We start from the raw sequence: 24,322 nt of genomic DNA, 5'->3' as shown, positions 1-24,322 counted from the left end.
TCCATACCACGTGACATTGGCGAAGTAAATCGTACCCAATTGGTACAAACGCAAGCCATAAAAAAAAAAAAAAAAAAAAAAAATTATTATTGACTTAGGTGACACTTTTTTTGTTGTCTTTGGGTGCAATAGATATTTTCTTTTTATCTGTGAATCTGAAGTGTGAACTCTGAATTGTGAAAAAAGAAGCGGAAGAAGTAAACCTGTGAAAACTGGCAAAGTACATTGTGCTGTTTTGGCACTACGAAAAGCCATAAATCAAAAGAAGAAGAAAAGAAGAAACCTGTGAAAAACAAAAGTAAAGAAATGTGAATAAAATTTGATTATGTGCCCAATTAAAACGCTGAAAAAATTTATTTAAATAAACGGCATCAAGATGATGATAACGATACATGGATTACCACCAACTGTAAGTAGCTGAAATCATAAGCAATCCTTGAGGATATCGATTCAGTGTTTTATTTTTACCTTTTGTATAATTCACAGACGAAGTATGCAGATCTGAAGCTGTTAATAAAGCAGAAATGCAATATTTCGGATTTCATCCTCGACTCGTTGGTGGTAGACGGCGCTGATGGATCAAAGAAAGTGCGTGTCGGCTTGGCTGACGATAGCGAGGGTTCTCAATTGATAAAGTGCTTGGATGGTTATCGCTTGTCAGGATACTTTTTGAGACTTGTTCCAGTAGCAAAATCATCTGTAAGTTATCTTTTCATTGCTACATAGCACTTTGCTACAAGTATCCTTGGCAGTGTGGTAGTTGGGGGAACTTGCTGGAGTAGCAAGCTCACATCTGGAAACGTAAAGTTGATAGATCCCTGGTTAGAGATCGCGTTAAAACCGGCAGCTGGGTTTCCTGCCAAATTTAAACATAAAAATAATCTAAGAAATACAATGAATATTAAACTGAATTTGCTATGCTAAGCGAAAAGCAGGAGAATCTACTGTGTAATATTAATTCTTCAATTGCTTGTCTCATAAGCGAAGCGTTGAGTTGATGCTCTACTCCCGTTATATCTTTATACCCCACACCAAATGCTAGTACAGCTCCCCTTTTTTTTCAAAAACCTGAGTATCCTCAGGAGATGTAGACTTTGCAAAGCAGCAATTGCTCAAAAAATAATGCTATCCTAGTTACAAAATAAAATTGCGCAATTAAACAAATGTGTAAAATTTGGTCTTGCTACATATCTTTGCAAATGCATGCTTTTTTTTACTAATATACTAGTGCTTGACAACAAACATAATTATAACCCTAACTATAATTTATGTTATTTGTAAAAAACCGCAAGGTAATGGTTAGACGTAATAATCAAGTAGCGCGACATATTTGTTCTACTGCTGGAAAACTATTAAGTCTAGGATTGAGCATTCTTGTGTAGAAAATTCTTGGTCACTTTTGGGTTTGCCTTGAGTTTATCAAGTATACTAAAAGTGTATTTAGTATACTTGATAAACTCAACTCAATTCAGTAATTGCTAGGAAACCTGTGTATTTTTGGAAAAAATTCAGTGTAAATTTTCAATTCCAACCTTTTATTGCTGGGTAAAAAGTTTTTAAAATTAAATAATACTCCATGTAGTTAAATTTTTTTAACTAATTGCAATCCTTTTCAAGCAGAATATTCCTCAAAGTAACACGTACGATATGCGAGGCAGTTACCAACCAAGGAATGACTACCAGCAACCGGAGGCACCACAACTAACTCAGTGGGGCAATCAATCTAACAACTGGCAGCCTACACAACCACATCCTCAGCCCACTTATAGCAATTATCAAACACAACAGCATATCGCCCCTTCTTATGGACAAAATGTGAGTATTATATCAAGCTAAGTTTATGTGAGCTTCTACTTAGATCAAGGTGCATTTAGAACACACATAGCTTTAGTGTTTTTTTTTATTTATTTTTATATTATAGACAAGACGAGCGCTTGACTGCAATTACACCTGATGGTAAGCAATCATGCAGCCTAAGGTGGAGCGCGCTTGCCTAGAAGATGCCGATTCACTGTTGATTTGAAGGTACTCATATTGTGGTAACTGGGTAAAATGGAAGATGGAAGAGCATTCCACATCCTAGCGGTGCGGATCAGAAACGAAGATGCGAAGCGCTTCGTACGCGTCCGCGGTATATTGTCCACGTAGGGATGCAGATCCTTACGGTGCCTCGCGGTTCGATGGTAAAAAGGCGAGGGGGGAACTAGGTCAAATAGTTTTTGAGCACACTCAGAAATATATCCTATAGAATACCGAAAGGCACGCAACCTTGCGACGATGTTCCAAACTCTTAAGTTTTTTATTGGCTAGGTCACCGATGAGCCTTCTAGCACGGCGATCCACCGAATCCAGGGGATCAAGCTGATACTTGGCAAAGCCATCCCATAACTGGGAACAGTACTCCATGCACGATCGAACTTTAGCTTGGTACAAGGTGAGAAGCTGTTCAGGCGTAAAATACCGCTTGTCCTTATTGAGGATGCCAAGTTTCTTGCCAGCTGTTTTGGATTCCATGTATTGTCCAAAGTTGAGGTTGGATGATAGTGTAGCGAAAGGCTAGCGATATGGTTTTAAGTTGGAGGTACTTGGAGTAAATTCCCTGCGGGTGCAGTTTGGTAATTCATAGTTTCATAATTTTCTCTGGCCTGATATTCTGTAAAAAGGCCTGAAATGTATGAGGACTATGAGTTTTAAACAATTGCTCTACTACCTTAAATGTTAGCCTGCACCATTTTAGACTGCATCATTACTTACCACCAGGTTAGATTAGTCATGGGCTAACATGAAATGTAATGTAAAAAAAAAAGTTACTTTCCTTAATTATTATTATTTCTATCATTTATTCTTTTTCATTTTTTTTTAAATTCTTAACAATGCTTAAAACAAAAGAAAAAACACTTTTAAAAATTTATAAAGAAATATCCACCCTCCGCTTGCGGGGCTTTTGAATGCCCAAGCAACCGGCGGTCAGGGCTCCAGAGTGAGGAACCTCCTCACAATGCGCGCCGTTTCAAGGACTACTGACTTCTGTATCCGACCCTTGACCCTTCTGTAACAACCAAACGCAAGCTTCTTGATGTTGGTCGAAGCTTTTCGCGAGAAGACCGTTGACTGAAACCTTTCCAATTTATTATTAGTTTAGGGAAATGTAAATATAAAGTTTTTAGGAACTTTGTCTAGTGGTTAAGAAGTAAAACATCACTTGCTTTAATGGTTAAAGAAATCATTGTAAAATAACCTGAATGTCTGAGAGTTTTTCTTAATGTTTGTTTGTAAACTTTATTGCATACACATTTAAAATACAGAGAAATGAAAAAAAAACATTTAACGTGCCCTTTGCATGCAAAATGTTTGTAAATATTTTGCATTTGGTATCCAAGACAACCTTTGGCGAGAAAAAATCTGATAGAACGGGTTGGTGCTTTCTCAAATATGTGTAAAGTGTACCAATCTTCAGTTGGCGTACAGCTTAAACTATTCTGTGAGTAGTTGATGTCTTGTAATGGGCTTGTAATCTTTACTAAATACTAATATTATCAATGCAATAGGGTGTGTACTTGTTTTCCTCTCCCTCCTTCACACCAACAACTTGTTTTCTAGCATAGAGTTAGTTGTAGGATGGAGTGTTCCGATTTGATTTGTAATAAAACCGAAATAAAGTAACACTAGTGACAATGATGGATAATAACCCCTAATTTTTATAAATTACTAGCTTCTGCCCGCGACTTCGTTTGCATGCGTGGACTTCAGAAATGGACCTAAAGCTTCGCTCGAGTACATGTCCTTTTCCATAGCATTGGCGACATGCATATCAAATTTCAAAGCTGTCTTCCCGCGGTTTAGCTCGAAAACAACTTTAAATTTTCCCTCGGAACGACTTAAGGAATCGGGATAAAAGGTAGCCTACGTTCTTTTCCATGTCAAAGGTTACATGCATGCCAAATTTCATCCAAATCCGTTCATCCGTTTTTGCGTGATTAAGTAAATCAGTATGTATAATCATCATCATATAAATGCATCACCGCCCCCCTACAGAACACGGGTCTCCTCCCACAATGAGAAAGGTTTGGGCCATAGTCAATCACGCTGGCTGGACCAGTTCAGATTCGTGGACGAGACACATCCTTGAGAACATTATGGGGAACTCTCAGCCATACAAGTATCCTCACGATGTTTTCCTTCACTGTCGAAGCAACTGATATTTAAATTGCTTTTTTTTTAATACATTATCGGCTTTGCCAGCCATAATCAGATTGTGTATTTTACATGTTGTTTAATTTTGAGTGGTATTCCAGTGAACATCCTCTCCAATAGAGTTAATTATGGTCCGGTAGTTTAAGCTTTATCCTTCGTCCAAGTCTAGTATATGCCATCTCTTCAGACGTTCAGTATTTGTGTCTGTGCCAAGATATTAGGATGTTTCTTGAGTCTGAGCTTGTGTTTCTTGGATTATTTGTTCACTTCCTCTTTGATGGTTGGTGTTACCAAATATTTGTGAATTTCCACGTTCCGTGCGAACCATGATGCACCAGAGATTGCTCTGAAACGAACATAACTTAGAAAAGTTAGGGTTGCATGCTGGATTCAAACTTGGTCCACCGAAACTGAAGCCAAAGTCCTACCAACACCACTGGGCTGGTACATTTAATGCTATTTCTATTTTATTTTTTAGGTAAAAAAGCATTTATTTGTTCTTTAAAATAATTGTTTCATAAATATAACCTAAAATAAAAAATTTAAAACTAAATAAAATCTAAAACGTCCTCGAAACCACCGCAGCGAGGCACAGTTCCTAAGATGCTGGCAGCATTGCCCGTTTGGATGGCCAAACTAATTCGTTGGCCAAGGTAACTGCTCGCTCTAGGATCACCGGTAGACTCGATAACCCTTTTCGATAGTTCTTTGAAAAGAGCTTGTGCCTCCGGACCCCACGATCCCAAAGACTAATTTTTTATTTCATTTTATTTTATTTTCTATCAATGCTTTGCTTTTTAATAATTAAATTGCTTATAGATTATTAAATAAACATTTCCTCCAGATGGGCCATCCAGTCAAGCAGCCTTTTGATCATCGTGAAGTAATAATGCAGCCAGGTCAAAGGGCACCACTTAACCACAATTACAGCAATAGCTACTCGCAAAAGAGCAATTTGATTAGTCTTGCAGTGAGTACAATTATATAATAGTAATTATATAGGCTATCTTTTCTCTACTGGAATCAAGGCCTCTCCCAATGGCATGGCTAGCATGGGCAGTGGACAATTATCTCCCCGGGGGAAGGGATAAAAATTTATCCTCTCCCACAGCTTTTTCAACTATCAGCAGGGCTAGCACGGGCAAGAGACATAAATTATATCCCCTGACAGGGGATTTAATACACGTGTCGACCTGCTAAAGCACGGGAAAAGGGAATAGAAGTTTACCCCCGTTTAATAAAATATTACATATATATTATTTGGATATTATTTCCACAGTGCTCTGAGAGTTGATCAAGCTACATTTTTTTTCCTTTCCCCGGGGATAAAATTGTCTCCTGTCCATGCTAGCCGTGCAGAGCATTGGCGCCAGTGGAAATAATATTCAAAAAATAATTTTATTATTTTTATAAGTGTTTTTAACCTACACTTGGAGGACTACAATTTTTATAAATTTAAAATGCAATAAAAAAATTCGGAACCGACAGGATTTGAACCTGCGACTCTCTGGCAATCGCGGCCTCTCATCTGCCCCAAGATAGAAAAATCATTGTAAATGTTGATGTTGGAAAAGAGCAACTACTGAGTTTCTTGCCGGCTCTTCTCGGTAGAATCTGCTTTCCGAACCGGTGGTACAATCACTACAAACATACATACTTGACTTTTCAAAAGTGCTCATAAAGTAGGCCTACTTGAAATAAATTAATTTTGAATTTTATAATACAACAGTAAGCTTGGCATCCTCAATATGATCTGAGTATCAGAACCAAGGTCATTTGAGTACTGCACACAACTATGGGACGATGGTGACTACTGTATTCTGATCAGCTGTCAAAACATGGTATTGACAAACAAAAAACAGTTTTTAAACCAGTCTGGTTACATGACACATCTGTTGATTTTGTATGTACTTACAATATTAATGTCATTATTATTCGTTATGCTAATTTAAATTCTATACTGTACTTTTATTAGCACAATATGGTAACACAAAAGGTGTTTTAACAGTTGTCACTCTTCAAACTTTTCCCCATTCGTTATGCAATGTAAATACTTTTTATGTTATGTTAATTACCTTCGATATATGCAAATTTTGTAACATCTGGCTGTTATCAAACAAAAGTACTGTATCCTTTTATCGCGCTACCAGCAGCGCCCTGCGGTTTCACCTGCATTAATTTGGGGAAAAATTTATTAAAATACAGATTTTATAGATTTTTAACCGTTTTTCTTAACATTGTTCAAATACATGTCCCGGTTGAACTTTATTTAAAAAATATACTAATATACGACAATACAGAGATCGCCATCTAGCCCCAAAGTAAGCGTAGCTTGTGTTATGGGTACTAAGATAGCTGATAAATATTTTTATGAATATAATACACATAAATACTTATAATATACATATAAACACCCAGACACTGAAAAACAATCATTTTCATCACACAAACATTTTCCAGTTGTGGGATTCGAACCCACGGCCTTGGACTCGGAAAGCAGGGTCGCTGCCCACTGCGCCAGTCTGTCGTCTAATATATTAATTATATATCTATTGAAATATATTAATTATAAATTATTATAATTTACTAGCGTACCCAGCCCGCTTCGCCGGGCTAGATTTTGCTTTATTTAATTTAAACAATAAACTTACATCATTGAATTTTTAATTTAAGTCTCATAATATATTAAATCATTTATTTCTCTCCGTATTCATTCTCTTCTATTCTCTTCTCGGGCGAGTGCAGATCATTATCTACACCCATGTACACCCAACAATAGAATATCATCATAGTAAATAAAAGCTGTATTTGACATTTCAATAATAGGAGTGCTCCGATCGTCACCAAACTTTACAAAATTACTCGCCAGGTCAATCCCTGAAAGATTCATTGAAATCGGTCGAGCCGTTTCGGAGCCTATACGGAACATACACACACTCTTTCTCTTTTATATAAATATAGATTACTTTTAAGTGATAAAACTATTACTGATTGTCCTCCAATACGCACTTGGCCAGCGCAGTGGACTACGGCCTAAACTAAACCCTTCTCATTGTGGGAGGAGACCCGTGTCTTGCCCGTACCCGTGGGCCGGTAATGGGTTTTGTTTCCCATATTTAGTTACCATGGAAACGGAATAATATGTAATATAATATTTTACTTTAAAATTGAATAGAATGGAATGGATTTTTTTTATTGCAACACAACATAATAAGAAAAACACAAGGAAAACTGCAATTAGTGCTGGGTTGCAAAGGCGGCCTTATCACTAAAAGTGATCTTTTAATGGCTAACTGAGCTCTTTAAACTTGGAAACTCTATATCCAATCAATTATATCAATGCAGATCAAGTATATCAAAGACAGTCGAAATCACTGGGTATATTTAAAAATACTGTTAAGGCTCATTATCCCTCTCGATAAAGACTACTATTATTGTTTATAATAAATAAACAATAATAGTAGTATTTACTCTAAATCACATTTGAGTATTTGTGGTATGTTAAAATATGTATTAGTATGTTTATTTTTTATATTTATCAATACTATTGTTGTATTTGTGTAGTCTGGTTTATGTATTAGTATGTAGTTATTCGTATATATGTTCTAAATAGTGTACCACACGTGTTCGTTTTTCTTTTTAGTTTTCCTAATCGTAAGGTTGCCTTGCAGAGATCGCTACTTAGCGATAAGGCCGCCTTTTGTATCCTGCTTCATTCTTCAAGTGTTTGTTCTTTTTTATTTCGTTTTCCTGAGTGGTGTACAAAAAAAAAGAGTATAAATAAAATAAAATAAATAAATAAAATCAATCTCAATCTCTCGTATGCTACTTTTCGGAAGTTTCACTTGTGCCGTGTGTGAATGAATTTGACAGGAGTTTTTGTTTCCCACAGCCTCAGAAGATAGTACCGCAAAATACAGTGCGCGAAGTTCCAGAAACGTCTGTGAGGCCGACCCAAGGGACCCGATACCCACCGCAGCAGAACTATAATATCCCAGAAAAACCAGTATGTATTAAAAGAGCTAAGACCGCTTTTTTTTTCCATAAATCAAGACAAACGCGCACCCACGCACGTTTTTTACAAACCAATATAAGTAAACCCTTAAGTACAGTCACATCTGATGGTAAGTGCTGATACAGTCTAAAATGGTAACGGGCTAACCCGCTAGGTGTACGGTTCTACGCGACACTCCTAAATCTCTTAGCGGCACGTCTTTGTCGGTAGAGTGGTAACTAGCCACGGCCTCAGCCTCCCACCAGACCAAACAAGACAAGAGTAAATTCAGAAATACACGCACACACACACTCACACACTCACACAAAAACACACGCACAATTACACAACTACTAAAAACACAATCACACGCGCGAGCACATACTCGCGCACACACACACATACATACTGAGTCGCGCGCAACCACACACACACACCCATTACCGCTTACTCAGAAGCTGAGTTAAGTTTTGTAATCTAGATTTAACCTCATTTTAGTATTAAGATATACCCGACCCATAAGCAAAATATTTGTAACGCTTTTGGATTACCAATATAATTTTTTATTTTTTTGTCTCTAGTTCTAAGCTTCAGATATGTAACTTTTTAACTTCGGGTTGATGTTTCAATTATCGTTTAACTCATGAGATCAAGGGACATTAAAAAACGAAATTCGCTAAATAGGAGGTCTGTTTGGTGTGGAGTATACGGATTGAAGAAATTATAAATTACACCATACAGATTCTCCTGCTGTTCGCGGATTATAGCAAATTAAGCTTAATTTTCATAATAAACCGTTTGCGTAGATACGATTAAAATTAACCTGTGTTACTCTCCGTCCTTTAAATTAACTCTAAATCAAATGCTAAAAATAAAGTAAATTGGTTGCTTTATTAGGGTTTAAAATGAAGACAAACAAACACTGTCAAATTTAAAATATTAGTATGGATTTTTCGCAGATAACAATAATGAAGGATAACTTCCAAGGGCCTTCTCAATATAGCCCGATGAGCGGACACGACGCCGTGACTGCCAACTACCTGCCGTCCAACCAGCAGTCAGGCTGGCCTTCGCAGGTAAACTATATCGTTTATACGGTGTACACAAGTGACAGCACGACTAGTAAATTCAAAAATTCAAAATTCATTTATTTCAAGTAGGCTTTAATATAAGCACTTTTGAAACGTCAAGTCTGTCTGTGTGTAGTGACTCTACCACCGGTTCGGAAGGCAGACTCTACCGAGAAGAAGCCGGCAAGAAACTCAGCAGTTGCTTTTTCCAATATCAACAATTTACATTTTACATTTTAAAATTCATTTTTCTATCTTGTGAGAGATGAAAGCGGAGCCGTATGCTTCCAAGCAACTGTCATTAATAAATATACTACATATACAATAAAATACTACGACATTACGCTTTGACGGCCGATTGGCGCAGTTTGCAGCGACCCTGCCTTCTAAGCCCGAGGCCGTGGGTTCGATTCCCACTACTGGAAAATGTTTGTGTAATGAGCATGAATGTTTTTCAGTGTCCGGGTGTTTAAATGTATATTATAAATATTTATGTGTATTATATTCATAAAAAAATATATTCGTCAGCTTACTTAGTACCCATAACACAAGCTACGCTTACTTTGGAGCTAGATGGCGATGTGTGTATTGTCGTAGTATATTTATTTATTTAATGTAAAATTTGTATGTATTTTTAACATGATGTTTTATTTTTAAATATGTCTGTAATAATAATACACCCCACCGTTCGATTTATCTTGGTTTTCCTAAAGCTACGCCCGCTAAGGCCGCCTTTTGTATCCCACTTTTTTAGTTTCTTATTTTCCTGTCCATGCCTTTTTCTTTTTGGAAATTGTAATGTACAAATAAAGTTTATAGTTAAATAAATTAATTTGTCTGAATGTATTTATTTCGTTCATAGCACCAGTCAAAACCGTACGAGAAGCCAATATCACCGTCCTACGAAAAAAAACTCTACGACGACCGAAAGTACTCCTCAACCGCACCAGTAAAACCCGTGGTCGACCTCCCCAAGTCTGATGTCTTCAAAAGCTATGATAAATCCCGGGAATATTCCCCCAGAAGGGCGGAAAGGGGTTATAGACGGGATATTTCACCAGAAAGGGGCATTGCGCCTTCTGGCAGACAGATTTCGCATTCAGGCAGAATTTCACCGGAAAGATCTGGACGACATGTTTACGTTGACAGAAGATCGCCTGGACGCAGGGCTTCACCCGAGAGGCGCATTTCGCCGCCCAGCCGTCACGTTTACCCGGATAATCGTAGGGTTTCACCCGGACGAAAATTTTCGCCTGGACGCAGAGTTTCACCCGGACATAGAATTTCGCCTGGACGCAGAATGTCGCCCGGACATAGAATTTCACCCGGACGAAGAGTTTCACCCGGACAAAAAGCTGCCCTCGGACATAGGCTTTCGCACGGACGGAGAGTTTCACCTGGACATATAGTTTCGACGGAAAGGAGAGTTTCGCCAGCTGGCCGCCAAATACAAGGTATATATGACATCATTTTTTTTTTAATTTTTTACTAATAATAAATGACGGAAACCCATGACGGGAAACCATATGTGATAAATTATCACATAACCCTGATAATAAGTAATCTATAATGATGCAAAAAACAATGTTTAAGCTCTTAGGCACTAGGCACCTATAACTTAATATTGATTACTGTCTCGTGTCTTAGTTTTCATAATTCCTCATAATCGATATGAAAAGTAGTAATATGAAACTGTGGAATGCCACCTAGGAGGTTAAGAATGGGTTACTTTCCATGTTATTTAACAATCTTTTTTTTTTTATAGTGGGTGAAATATTTTATTATTATATTCTCGTTCACAATACCTTTTCTTTTAATTATATGATTATATATTTATAAGCTTTATGTTATGTATTTCTTGTGTGCGTGTGTATAGCACTGAACTCCTCCTAAACGGCTGGACCGATTTGAATGAAATTTTTGGTATGCGTTTGGGTGGCACCCTGGATGGTTTAGATTCACAAATCAGCCCGACAGATGGCGCTGGGGTCCGAGATCTATCTCGAGAACGGCTGGACCGATTTAACTAATTTAGGTTTTGAAATATTTTGAAGTTAAACGCTGACAAAAATACCAAAAAACGACAGCTATTTACCTACCTAATTCTTCTGTAGGTACGTGTTTTTCACCCGATGCCTGTTCAACGGATGGGCCGATTTTGATGAAATTTTATGGGTGTATTTCAATGGGTTACATGTTTATTAATTTTTTTATTGAATTGGTTGCGCTGCTTTACAGGGTTTACAGGTCTGCCGTGTCTTCTAGTTTATAATATAAATGTAACTTATAATATATTTCAATATGCTGTGTTTACTTTTATGACTACTATTACACTTAAATAGAATAACTAAATTAAAAAAAAAAAACGGTTCTGTTAGTGTAAGTGTTTATAAGTAAAGTTAATAAATAAAATAAAATAAAATTGTATTTCTTCTTTTTATAGTGTCAGAAAGAGCGCCGTCCTCGCCTCACAGGCGAATATCACCACCAAGGAAAGAAGAGTATGTACGCGGAAGAAATTCACCACTTTCTCATTCCGCAGGTTAGAATACATTGGACACATATATATATATTTTGATCGTAATAAATCCTCTACTAGCTCTTACCACTAAGTAAGGAAGAATTCATATCACTAATATGTGATATACTATCACATAAACCTGATGATAAGTAATCTATAATGATGAAAAATATTTTTTTTTGGTCTCTTAGGTACTAAGCAAACATAACTTCATATTGATAACTGGCTTGTGTATGTTTAGGAAAATTATTTGGTTGTAAGCCGAACGGACAAGTTGGCCCCAGACATCATCACTTACATGTTAAATAAGCGTTAGTTAGTTAAGTCCGACAACCCGCATTCTAGCAACGTGGTGGGTGTAAGCTTTATATCTTCTATCTCACTATGAGAGGAGGGGGGGATAGGATGGGAATAATGACGGTTATTCAAGTTCAATGGGCCTTCAGGTACTAGGCACCCATAACTTCATTGTACCTTAATTGAATTGACTGCTTTAGTTTAATGTACTCAATTGCGGTTTGTTTTTTAACCGACAAAAAAGGAGGAGGTTATCATTTCGGGTGTATATTTTTTATATTTATATGGGGCCCCTTCCTGGGGTCTGGCCTGGCCTTTATCACTTGCTTTAGTACACCCCCCGTGGGAGCTGGAACCGGGGGCGCTGAATGCTCGCTGAATACGCCCCGCTTTAGAACAGAACGCCGGGTGAGAGGAGAACGACCGGCTGTCGAAGAGATCGGCAGACTGGGACCACTGAACGGGATACCCACTATGGAAAACGCACCATAGATGCCATTTTCCTGTCCCTGGCCAGTGGAATACTCTACTTTCGTGCAGATTTTGACCGACCGTAGCTGGGTTGGGAATGTGTGCGGAAGCGTTCCCGTGGCTTAGCTTGGTGACTGGTTGGAAAACCGTCGGATTTTCAGTCGGTACTAGTCCGACATGACCATCGTGCCTTCCGTGACGCGGTGGTATCCATGAGGATTACCCCACGAAAAAAAATACAAAGGTTATGACCAGCTGCTTTGGCCATTACCGTGGCGCGACGGGAAAACTAATGTGGTGCTGCGGACATGCTAACCGCTCTGGAGTGCAGTGGGATTCGCAGCACCGCAATCTGGTGGCTACAATTGGGGGGGGGGGACGGGGGGGGACGACACACCTCTAGCTGCCCAGCGTCGCGCTTGCAATGCTGAGCAGCGAAAGGTCTTAGGAAGCTCGCGAAGCGGGTGCGTCAAAAGGTTGCAGATCCGCTCCAGCGAAGACGGTGGCAATTTGCCGACCGTCAGCTTCCCCTGGGAAGCTGCGAGTATCTTTTGCGTTAGCTAACTGTCACTACACAAGACTCCACTGGCTGGGGGAGGACAAGGTGTCCCGAACCCGTCCTCCTTAGCGCGGGAGTCTCGGCACTGGAATGGGGCGGTAGACGTCCTAAAAGTATACAGTGGGTTACCTTAGCGTCTATTAAAGCCAAGGAGAACACCATGACACATGATGGTTCTTATTTCGGATATAACCCCCGTCAAAAGGGGAGGGGATTGCCACGCGACCTAGCCATAAAGTTCATCCACCACATGGCATGTAAGGAACACATCGCACAGAGTGCAGCCATGTGTCCATCAACCATAGGTGTTAAGCCTCATGAGCCTGTGATCACACCGGCAACCACGCCTTTCACTGATGCTCTCAATGATGCTTGGTGGCAGAAACAGGCATGGCGGTAGTTTTTCTCCGGACGAGCCGTCACAGAAAGTACAACTAGTAAATGATCTTTGATATTATACCAATTTTGTTGTCAGCGGAAAGACGTATGCGCCATCCGTCACCCGGCCGGGATCGCGACGAAGCGCAACGAATTCCCCAACACGTGAGACACGAATCACCCAGAAGGCAAGCTATGAGGTAGTTCTTGTATAACAATAAAAATAATTCATCGTAAAGCAATACGTATTTTATAGATGGGTGGGACTTCGGCTTCACTTTTTTGGAGGCCGTGTTCGAACCCCGGCACGCACCTCGCCCTCTTCATAGTTATGTGCGTTTTAAGAATTAAAATGTCACTCTCTTTAACGTTGAAGGTAAACATCGTGAGGATACATGCATGCCTGAAAGTTATTTTCCATTATTTTCTCAAATACATGTGAAGTCCACCAATCTTTAAACCTTTCTCATTCTGAGTGGAGGCCCGTGCTCTGTGGTGTATTTATTGCGTAAAAATCATAAAATCAAGGTACTCACCAACGCGTCATCACGCCGACAAATTGATGCTGATGGAGTATCAAGACAGTCGACCAAGTATCAAAACTGTTCGCCCCGCCTACGAGCCGCCGGCGCAGGTAAGTGTAAAGCATCACGAAACGCGGATTTGCTATAATAATATCAAGTATATTAACTTTTAGAAATTTCCAACAGGCTCTTTTTTCACGTATCTTAGAGCGAAAAGGGCTAATATCTTTTACTTTCTTTCGAATAACCGTTTATCTGTGGTACATGTCAACATATCACATAATACGTATACGCATACGTATTGTACGTACGTACGTACAAAAAGTCGTTTTCGATGGATAAACGCTTACACTTACGCTTAAAATATTTATGTAAATTTTTACCATCCATAAATGGAAATGGCGCCATATGTCGCCATAGTTGGAAATTTCTTAATTTTTGATAGATTCCTAAAAATTTAAATACTAACTGTTTCACTTTTGAGTATTGTATTACAGGTTACAATATTTTTAAGAGCAGTTAGAACATAAAAATTACGCTAGTGTTATTTTTATATTAAAAAAGGAATACATAGTTGTTTATGTTGTCAACAAATTTTATTCAGATTTGGAGGCTTATTTCAGTGTAAGCTAAAGAGACAATCTTACCAGGAAATGGGCTTTAGGCAATGCAATTTTTTTGTCTTCGAGACGTACGTTTGGTTTCAGTAATGTACATGCTGCATATATCAATGCCTTCAACTGATAGTTTAAAACAAATATGTTGTATGTAAGTTGGGATGGGAATCCTCGACCGACCGATCCGTAAAGCCTATTCCGATTACTTTACGCAATGACGTATATTCTCTAGACCAGCCTGTCCATAGAGAAACGCCACGTATACCACGACTTAGAACTGGTTCTTAACACCCATAAACAAGTTTTTAGAAGAAAGAGAAGCGTGCTCTGACACAATTAAATAAAACCATCGCAAAATAAAACGTGAAAATGGTGTTTGGTTTTGTATATCAACTTTGATTAACATAACATTGACTTATGTCATAAGAGCCAGAATATCTTTATTTGAGCAGATACGCATTATTATACGTAGAAATGGTTTGATGTGACTGTAAGAATGGATACAGGTAAAGGACCGGATATTCATATGGGCTTCAATTTATATCGGGGAAACAGACTTTAAATGGGGATTTTACAAAAATCTCACAACGACGACCATGAACGAGGGTTAGCATGCATGCCAAGAGATAATTATCTTTACCCGTACTCGTGTTTTTTCTCTAGAGATAAAAGAAATAATGGGTGGACATAATATTTGAGTCAACTTTCGAAGTAAACAATATTCGATGAAGGTCGGCTCCAAATAGCCGTTTTCAAGAATAGAGGCATTTACTTTATGAAGATTGATGACAAATGTAGATATTCATTTAAAAAACATTCGACACTCAAAATCAGAAGGAAAATACATAGATATTTTAAACCAAATGAGTATGAAGAAGAAATGCAGAGTTCTGAAAGTACTTCAATGCGTAATACATTAAGAAGAACCAGACGAGTTTATGACTTCCGGAATCTAGGAAGTTAAACAAAAAGGTAGATTTTTTGCAAAAAAGCTGGGGTATGAAATAATCGAAATGTTAGGTCTTTTAAAACAGGAGACAGGTCAGCTAAAGAGAGACTTCACATTTATATAATAGTGTTGTAGAAATTAATAAAAAAAAAAACATCCCAAAAACTGAAATAACATAATATTGATGCGTCGTTAATATGCGAAAGGCGTAATGTTCAATTAAAGTTTAAAAAACGAGAAACAAAGTTACGCCAGCTTTCCGATAGAAAGTGGACCTATATAATATTTTAGAAAAGGGGAATTAAGTATGCTCTTAACCTGACCATTCAATTAAAAAAAAGAAAAATGTATGATGTCGGAATGGAAAAATGTATGATAACGACAAAACTATAACAGAAGTGCTTTTTGAATATCGGCACAAAACTAGTGAATACCTTATTGAATAAGAGGTAAATATTGAAGACCAAATCCGCGCTAAGTTTGGCTACATAATATTATGTTACCTTACTTTCAATATGATAACTGCAGGATCACTGAACCAGTTCAAGCACATACCAGACAAGTAGGATGAACAAAAATCAGAAAAGTGCAAGTGAAGTAATCACAATTTTGTATTCTCTAATACAATTTTTTCATTAGAGTATCGTGAAAAGTACGATTATGAAAGTAAGCATTACTTTTTGGAATTCGGATAAATGAAGATAATTCATGTTAAATCAATTGAGGCCGAGATTATCAATTGATCTATCATTCGAGTTTATTTATGAATTAATATTATATCAAGTATATCGAAAATTGCAGAAAATTTATCGAACAATGAAAGACGACGGTCTATATTTTCCAGAACATTTTGTTTAGTGAGCATAAAAACAATTGTATGACACGAAATGGCAAATAAATTAAAACGGTTATAGAAGGTATTCAACCAAATTTTCGATTGTGGCCGTAAGGCCTTTCGTCTTATAGCTCTTATTTGAAAGTGAAGTTAAGTTTACCATTCCGATCATATAGTTTTAATTTAAAACTAAAAATATTCCAGAAAAACCGTTATCGAATGCAACCGAAACGGATATGTAAGAGATCATAATTTCCTTTTTTCCTGACGGTGGTGAATTTAATAAAAATAAAGTGTACGCGAAATTGAAAATTTGAAATTTTCCAGTTTCGGGTTTTCCATTATTTGGTCCAGGTATTGTGTTTGTGGAGACAAGGCGCCCATTAAAGCTCCTTACTTGGCTGTCAGGTGTGGGATTAGAAAAAAATAAGCAACCAATATAAGTGGAAAAATTCTATGATGAAAATACCGAACAACTAGCACGCAGCAATTGAAAATTCTAACTTTTCCAGTTTTAGGTTTGAGAGAGATCAGAAATCCTCAGTATTAATAATAGTTGGCTATTAAATGAGGGATAACAGGAAATTAGCAATCCCTCTTAAATAAAAGAAACATTCTTGGATGAAGATGGAGTATTGAAAAAGTCTGATTTAGTTTTCCTTAAATTAAACTAAACATTTGGAAACTAAAGGCTAATTCATACTAAACCCTACCGAGTGCTACTTCGACACGTTTACGACACAGATACAAAACTGGTTTCGTGTGCTTTTTTTATGCTATATCGCGCTCGCGGCAAGCGTATAAATTGAGTTGTCTTCTTAATTGCATGAATATTTCATATATTATAGAGAGAAAGATTATACCACTCTACAGACGTTTCTGATACGTGCCGCTAAGATGTGGAACGCCCTCCCGGTAACTGTGTTTCCTGCCACGTATAATTTAAGTACCTTCAAGGCTAGAGTGAATAGGCTTTTTCTAGGCAAGCGTGCTCCAACCTAGACCTCATCATTGCTTTCTAACGGGCATGATTGTCGTCAAACGCTGGCCTATCGTTAATAAAAAAAAAAAAAAAAACTTAACAAAAATGATATGTGGCACAGCTGGGACCTCTGAAGAATCAGATGCTGCTCGCACTTGGCAAAGTCCTTCGGAGCAAATAATCTACAGCTGCATACCAAATAACCTTTAAGGAGGACAAGGAATGACTTTATGAAAAGCAGTTGGCGTTGCAATGACAACAAAGATTGATAAACGGTATTGACTTATGCTTTTGAAAATTAATTTGGAATTATGTAAATATCGGAAGGAAAATCCGTCAATAGCGAGCCTTTCTATACATACTTTTTAAACGGATGAAACATTTCTAAACATGATATATGAGATTTAATAAACATCAATGAGTTAGTTTAAAAAACCACAACCGGGAAGTGCAGTCTGGAATCGCTGCTATGGCAACGATAATACTAATTATAAGTAGCTAAACCCCTTGGGTGGGAATCAAAAAACAGATAAGCAAGACGCAGCTTAACGTACGAATAAATTATACCCAAGTAACATGGAATTAAGGATGTACCTAATAAAATAATGAGAGTATTTTATAAATTTACTGTGTAGGAATAATAACTATAAGTATACAGTATAATTTCATATTTTAAATATTAAATCTTCAATTGTTACCAACAATCCCGCTGTGGAATCTGATGCAGTATAAGTTTAATTTTCCATTACCTGACGTTTTCGTGTTTGCATACTAAATTTCAATTTACAGGCGTCAAACGAAGCTAAGTACACAGGTGGTTATCGTCCCAACGTTCGCGAGGACTCTCATTATCCTGTAAGGCAGGAACGTTGGCAAGAAAAGGAATTTGGTCTCAAGGACGACGAAGATAGAAGAGACACATCTAGACTTCAGACGTTTGACATTCCGAGGGTTTCTGAGCAAGAGCCGAAGAGATCTATGTCACGTAATCGTTTGTCGCGATCACCTAGACGTGATCGTTCGCCAGTTAAAGATCGGATGCGACGGCACTCACCTTCGCCGCGATCACCTCGTCGCTCCTGGGCTTTGGAAAAGCGTCACAGCCCTGACATTCGTGAACCACCCCCACCCCCTGTATGGCCTGGACAAGACACCAAAAACTCGGATTATCAGCAACATCCAAGCCGATCCAACTTCTCGGGAAGAGATCACGCTAAAATATCGGCGGACTGGCAGCAGTCGCAGGACAAAAAACGTGATGAACTCATCCGTCAAAGGAATGCTGATCGCGAACATTACGAGGAGGAGATGCGACGTCGTCAAATTACTACAAAATGGAAACCAGTACCGCAGATGAGTCCCAAAGGGATGTCACGATACGTGGAAGACGACCGCGCACACAGGGAGGACAAGTTCGTTAGAAAAGGCTTTGAAGAGCGACGTGACTATCGCGAGGAAGACGATGAGCCTTCAGATCGAAAACACAGAGAACCACGAGATGATCGAGATGATACACGCCACAATCAAGATTTTAAAATGAAAGACGACGTTCAACGCAACAAAGAAAAATACGCTGGCAACAAAGAAAAGTTTATTGAGAATAAAAAGAAGGAGATCTTGAAAAAGCAGGAACAATTGCAGAAAGAGATTGACGAAGTGTACCAGAGAGCAGTGGACTTTACTAAAAAAGCTGAGCTGTATAGAAAGACTGAATTAAAGAAAGATTCAAGCCACGATACTATTCGCCGTCGTAACGAAGATTCGAGCCCTGAGACCACTCGTCGCCGTAACGAAGATTCGAGTGATTCTGACGGTACTAACGGTACGGTACGGTATAAGGAATATTCTCGTAAAGATAACAAAGATTATCCTAAGGACGCCAAGCAACCCCGTCACGGGTCCATTGAAAACAAAGACAGAATGTCTTCTCCAGCGAAGTCCAAAAGAAACACGGCAAGCGAACAGATCGCAGACAAAATAATTACGAAATTTGGAAACTATTTGCCGATTGAGTTGAGAACGCGTGTCGTGTTTGAAATACAGAGGTCCATTACAAAGATTTTAATGAAGATGTTCGGCAACGAAGACGTTTCTTTTATAGAATTGGTAATTAAATTTAACTCTAAGCACAAAATGGAGGATGAAGAGGCCATTTTCGATGCTGTAATGAGTAGTTTTCCTGCGCAATTCAGACGTCCGAAACGGCTCGCTCAAGGTAAGAATGGTGCACATTGTTTCGCTGACATTCCAATGTTCGGTTTCGTATATACGTATTGCCCCTTGTTTAAAACAAATCCTAAATACAAATATGGGGAGAGATACGCGAGATCTGTTCGAAAGTGACTAACAAAACATATAAAAGCATCTCAACTAACAACGCTTCTTCTAACTTGAGAGTACCATGCATTCAAGGATTAAATTCAATTTAAGGTGGTTTTCGCGTCAACTATAAATAACAACACTTAATTTTTAAGGTGACTTAAAAATATTAATAAAGTTTTGTTTTTTTATACAACGTCTAACGGAATTACGAAATACTGTTGAACAGTGCATAAGTATATTAGATAATTAATCACATATAAAAATATTAAATCAAAAGAAGTATATTTATTTTGCCATACCAACTAATTCTAAACAAGTGTTTACTTATGGCAACAATATTGAAGAAAAAAGACCGACACGTGCATCGTACCTACGCTAAGCGTACCTTATAAAGTAACAGGAGTCACATGATTTTAATTTTGCATGTGAAGTTAGAGCTGAATCTGATTTATTTCAGTAAAAACTATGGCAAAAACTCAAAAACTATTAGCGTGTCGGTTTCACAGATAAGTCTTAGACACAGTTCATAATGTACCTCTAAAGCCTGTGAAATATTATTTCTGTTTTCATTTACACGTTGTATATTGTAATTGACGGACTAAGCGTATGGCCTTCCTGATGCTTACGAAGACTACTGCCTATAAACATGGCAACACTTCTTAGGACACGCAAAAAACACGACTTGCAACTTTGCCCTGTGTCCACTAAGAAATAATGACTTTGACTTTGACTTTATAAAATAAAAAATGTCCAGTACGAGTTATAAAATAGTTGGAAAATCCAAAAGTGCACGCCTCATAATCTTATTCATTACAATAAAATTGAGATTATTTGTAAATAATAATTAAACTACATCTAATTATAACGTGGAAAGTAATAGGCTTCTATTCCTCAAAATAATGAAGCCTATAAAAAAAAAACAACTCGATAAGTGAAGTTTTTCGCTCGTTATCGTGACCACAAGATACGGGATCCGCACATACAGACACACGGACGTCCAAGACAGAAAGTTTTTAAACAATTTTTTAATTAGTTTAAATAATAAAAAGAGATTTAAATTTGTCATAAGTTTTAAAAAATTGTATTTTTTCTCATTTGTCTATTTATATTCACTTATAAAAGCTATAATGAATAAAAAAGTGACATTGTAAGTTGGAGAATCACAAGGTGTGCGTAAACTGACAGTTATACCCACCTCAACGCTTCGCTTATGAGGCGTGAAAAACTTAAGGTTAGGCATTGTAAGAGTTATCAAAAGCCGACCTAGAATTATTAATAATAATAAATTAATTAATTAATTTAATAATTAATTAATTAATTAATTTAATAATTAATTTTATAATTAGTACTGGAGATTTTCTTCCATTTATATTATCTACATACCCTATATGCCCGCCACTCAGATTTACCTACGACTCAAGGGCGGCAGGTTGCAGGACGTTTTCCTAGCATGCCCTGCGAGTTGCTCTGTTTAATGGCGATTTTTTCCCCCCTTCCCACCAGGATGGCCATCATCTTGGTCCGTCAAAAAAAAAACATTTTGACTTTTCCTTTAAGCCCTTTTTATCTATAATTAACGACTATTAAAATATTTTTAAATGAAACTGCGAGGCGGTTTAATGTCACCTTACAACTGTTTAATAATTTGAAAATATATTTTTCAGATAATTGCGAAGTTCCAGCTAAATTCTCCAAGCTGGTTGAGGATCCAAACTTGAATGCAGGTAAATATGCTTTTTTTTCTTTCTTATCGAACATTTGCAACGTTAAGCGTACTTTATACCAAGCCAGTATTGCGTGACAGTCTCATCTCAAGCCTCTAACAGTGCAATGCTGGACTAAAGGCCTCTGTTATAGTTAGGGTGTGCCCATAATGTGTATGTGTGATCGCAGTATATGGTAGTAGTAGCACAGAATACGCTGCTGCCCACTCTTCGTTATACTCCCTACTATTTAAGCGATCATAGTTTATATTAAAATAATTTAAACCTGAATTACTAGCATTAAAACGAGAGATGGCGGTTATTACGCCAACAGAGACATTTTAAAGGTTCAATGACGTTCAAGACAGGCGGTCTGCTTAAAAAAAATAGTTGAAGTCTGTCTTCTCAGAGATAATATTGGTATACAACTCTTTACGGTAAAGTAAGGAATTGGTAGTCTGGTTAGGTGGTGTAGTTTTAAGTTTTAAATGACAATGAATGGTGACGAGAATATTCTGAATATGGTGTAGGAATATTACTGGAAAACTTACTGCAGTAGGCTATGCAAGTTGGTATGTACTCGCCTGATATGTGAACATGATGTAACATGTGACGTTTTATAGATTTTGTGTTGTGGTATTTTTTACGCCTTTTATTCTAAATGGACAGACGACTCCGCGCGGAGATGAGCGCTCTCTGCTTATAAATGGGAGGTCCCGAGTTCGATCCCCTCCAGGGAAAATTTAGGAATGTATAATTTCTAAATTATCCCAGGTCTTTTCTAGAGGGAAACATTGGCCGTTGCTAGTTACCACCCGAAGTGCCGAAAAGCGTTTCAGCGTTCCGCTACAATACCGCGTAGCAATATATTAGGGTTTGGGATAGAATACACATTAGCCCGCTACCACAGAATTAAGAATATGCAGAAACCGCGTGCACGAGCAATATTGTAGCATGATAAACCACTCCACTTTAGTAGTGTTTCTCGAACAGGCGCGGCGGTTAGTTAAATCACTACATGTAGCCAATGGCGTGCACTGGGTTTCTTACCAGCACAAAATGGAAAATTGCATAAAATGGAAAAAATCCTCCTCTAATACGGGCTTTATTTCAATATTAGGGTATGCAGTGCTTTTGTGCATGTATGAAGTGCACGCCACTGCATGTAGCAGTTGGCGGTAATTATTTTAACTCTAGTGTTCTAAAACTTTACCATTAAATGTGGAAAATGGTAAAAGTTTGTGAGCTACCAACATTATGCGAGTATGAGGTGAGAAATGCGCGGGGAATTTTCACTAGTTTTTAACAGAATGCACTACATGCAATAATGGCTGAATGTGGGTTCTGTATGGTCTTAATTCTGTGGCCGCTACCATCATCATCACTCGTGGTAAGGGATAATACAATCTAAGGGATGGATTGTAGACGAAGAAAAAGGTATAATATATAAATATACTACGACAATACACACATCGCCGTCTAGCCCCAAAGTAAGCGTAGCTTGTGTTATGGGTACTAAGATGGTTGATGAATATTTTTTGTGAATAATATACATACATTTCTTAAATATAGTTCAACGGGTACATACCACGATAATATTTTGGATTTGTCGATATTTCGACCCAGTTGCATGGAGCGTGGTAAAACCACTATACATATATCTATTATTTAAGAAATGTTGATTAACCACGAAGACGACGAAATCTTAGTTTAAAATCTTTAATTAATATACAGAAATACTTATAATATACAAATAAACACCCAGACACTGAAAAACATTCATACTCATCACACAAACATTTTCCAGTTGTGGGATTCGAACCCACAGCCTTGACTCAGATAGCAGGGTCGCTGCCCACTGCGCCAATCGGCCGTCGAATTCTAATATTGAAAATAGTTTCCAAGTAGGAGTAATTAATACGATTTTAATGGAATTTTAACATATATTGTTATACTCTCTTATTGTAATAAACGCAAAATATTCGTTCACAGGTGGACAACTTAGTGCAACGAATCAAAGTAAGTGTCGTCGACTTAATTTAAGGCCTTTGTAGGTTTTGTTACGATCTACACCCGAATTGAAAAGCAGAGAAAATCAGTTAATATCATAATCAGTAATATTTTAAGTGGTCTCAATGAATCGACGTTTCATTTAACTCTGGTATTTTATGTTAAAACATTTCACAGTTAATTATGGTCTTTTATTTCCCAATATTTTACTTATTTTGCACTCGGAATGAGACTTCCCTGTACATAGATTAGTTTGGTTACTTCACTACTCTCAAAATCTTTCATTTGAGATATTTATATATGTTTATAGTGTAAAATATGTTGGACCAGACTTAACTACGTTATGAATAAGTCTTTAAAGTCGTACGCAAAAAAGAAATAACGATTCCTAAAGTACAATAAGCTGAAGAAACCCAATTTATAAAGTAACGCAATTCTCGAATTCCACGTAAGCGTAGCTTGTGTTATGGGTACTAAGTTAGCTGATGAATATTTTTTTCATGAATATAAATCTATTATTTAAGAAATGTTGATTAACCACGAAGACGACGAAATCTTAGTTTAAAATCTATTATACATATAATCTATAGTATATTATAAGTATTTATGTGTATTAATTAAATACACATAAATTCTTATATTATATAGATAAACACCCAGACACTGAAAAACATTAATGTTCATCACACAAACATTTTCCAGTTGTGGGAATCGAACCCACGACCTTGGACTCATAAAGCATTGTCGCTGCCCACTGCGCCACTCAGCCGTCAATACAAATATTCAATTAATGAATTTCTGTAATTTAAGCTTCAGAACTAGACTATTTAACTTATATTACGTAATTTGATCGAATTTTGTATGTTGGGCATGTTGCGACTTTTTACTTTGTTAAG

The 24,322-nt window shown here is 37.4% G+C and overlaps 1 protein-coding gene across 4 annotated transcripts in view; it reads left to right on the top strand.

The window, feature by feature from the left end:
- Positions 1-279: 279 nt before the first annotated feature.
- The window catches only part of LOC120634780, a 40,777-nt gene continuing 16,734 nt past the window's right edge, over positions 280-24,322 (top strand). For 2 of the 4 annotated variants that reach the window (XM_039905554.1, XM_039905557.1), the window contains exons 1-13: positions 280-409; positions 487-699; positions 1,621-1,815; positions 5,039-5,164; positions 8,087-8,200; positions 9,148-9,264; positions 10,121-10,712; positions 11,702-11,800; positions 13,582-13,684; positions 14,013-14,118; positions 18,181-19,606; positions 21,378-21,437; positions 23,409-23,435. In XM_039905554.1, the coding sequence (XP_039761488.1) occupies positions 377-409; positions 487-699; positions 1,621-1,815; positions 5,039-5,164; positions 8,087-8,200; positions 9,148-9,264; positions 10,121-10,712; positions 11,702-11,800; positions 13,582-13,684; positions 14,013-14,118; positions 18,181-19,606; positions 21,378-21,437; positions 23,409-23,435 (3,211 nt within the window). In that variant the 5' untranslated portion in view covers positions 280-376. The remainder of the gene's footprint in view (positions 410-486; positions 700-1,620; positions 1,816-5,038; positions 5,165-8,086; positions 8,201-9,147; positions 9,265-10,120; positions 10,713-11,701; positions 11,801-13,581; positions 13,685-14,012; positions 14,119-18,180; positions 19,607-21,377; positions 21,438-23,408; positions 23,436-24,322) is intronic. The other 2 variants (XM_039905556.1, XM_039905555.1) reach the window with 2 other exon arrangements.

This window comes from Pararge aegeria, chromosome 25 (assembly GCF_905163445.1).
Source record: "Pararge aegeria chromosome 25, ilParAegt1.1, whole genome shotgun sequence".
Taxonomy (NCBI): domain Eukaryota; kingdom Metazoa; phylum Arthropoda; class Insecta; order Lepidoptera; family Nymphalidae; genus Pararge; species Pararge aegeria.
The sequence above is the reverse complement of the archived record's forward strand: the minus strand, read 5'-3'. Positions and strand labels throughout refer to the sequence as shown.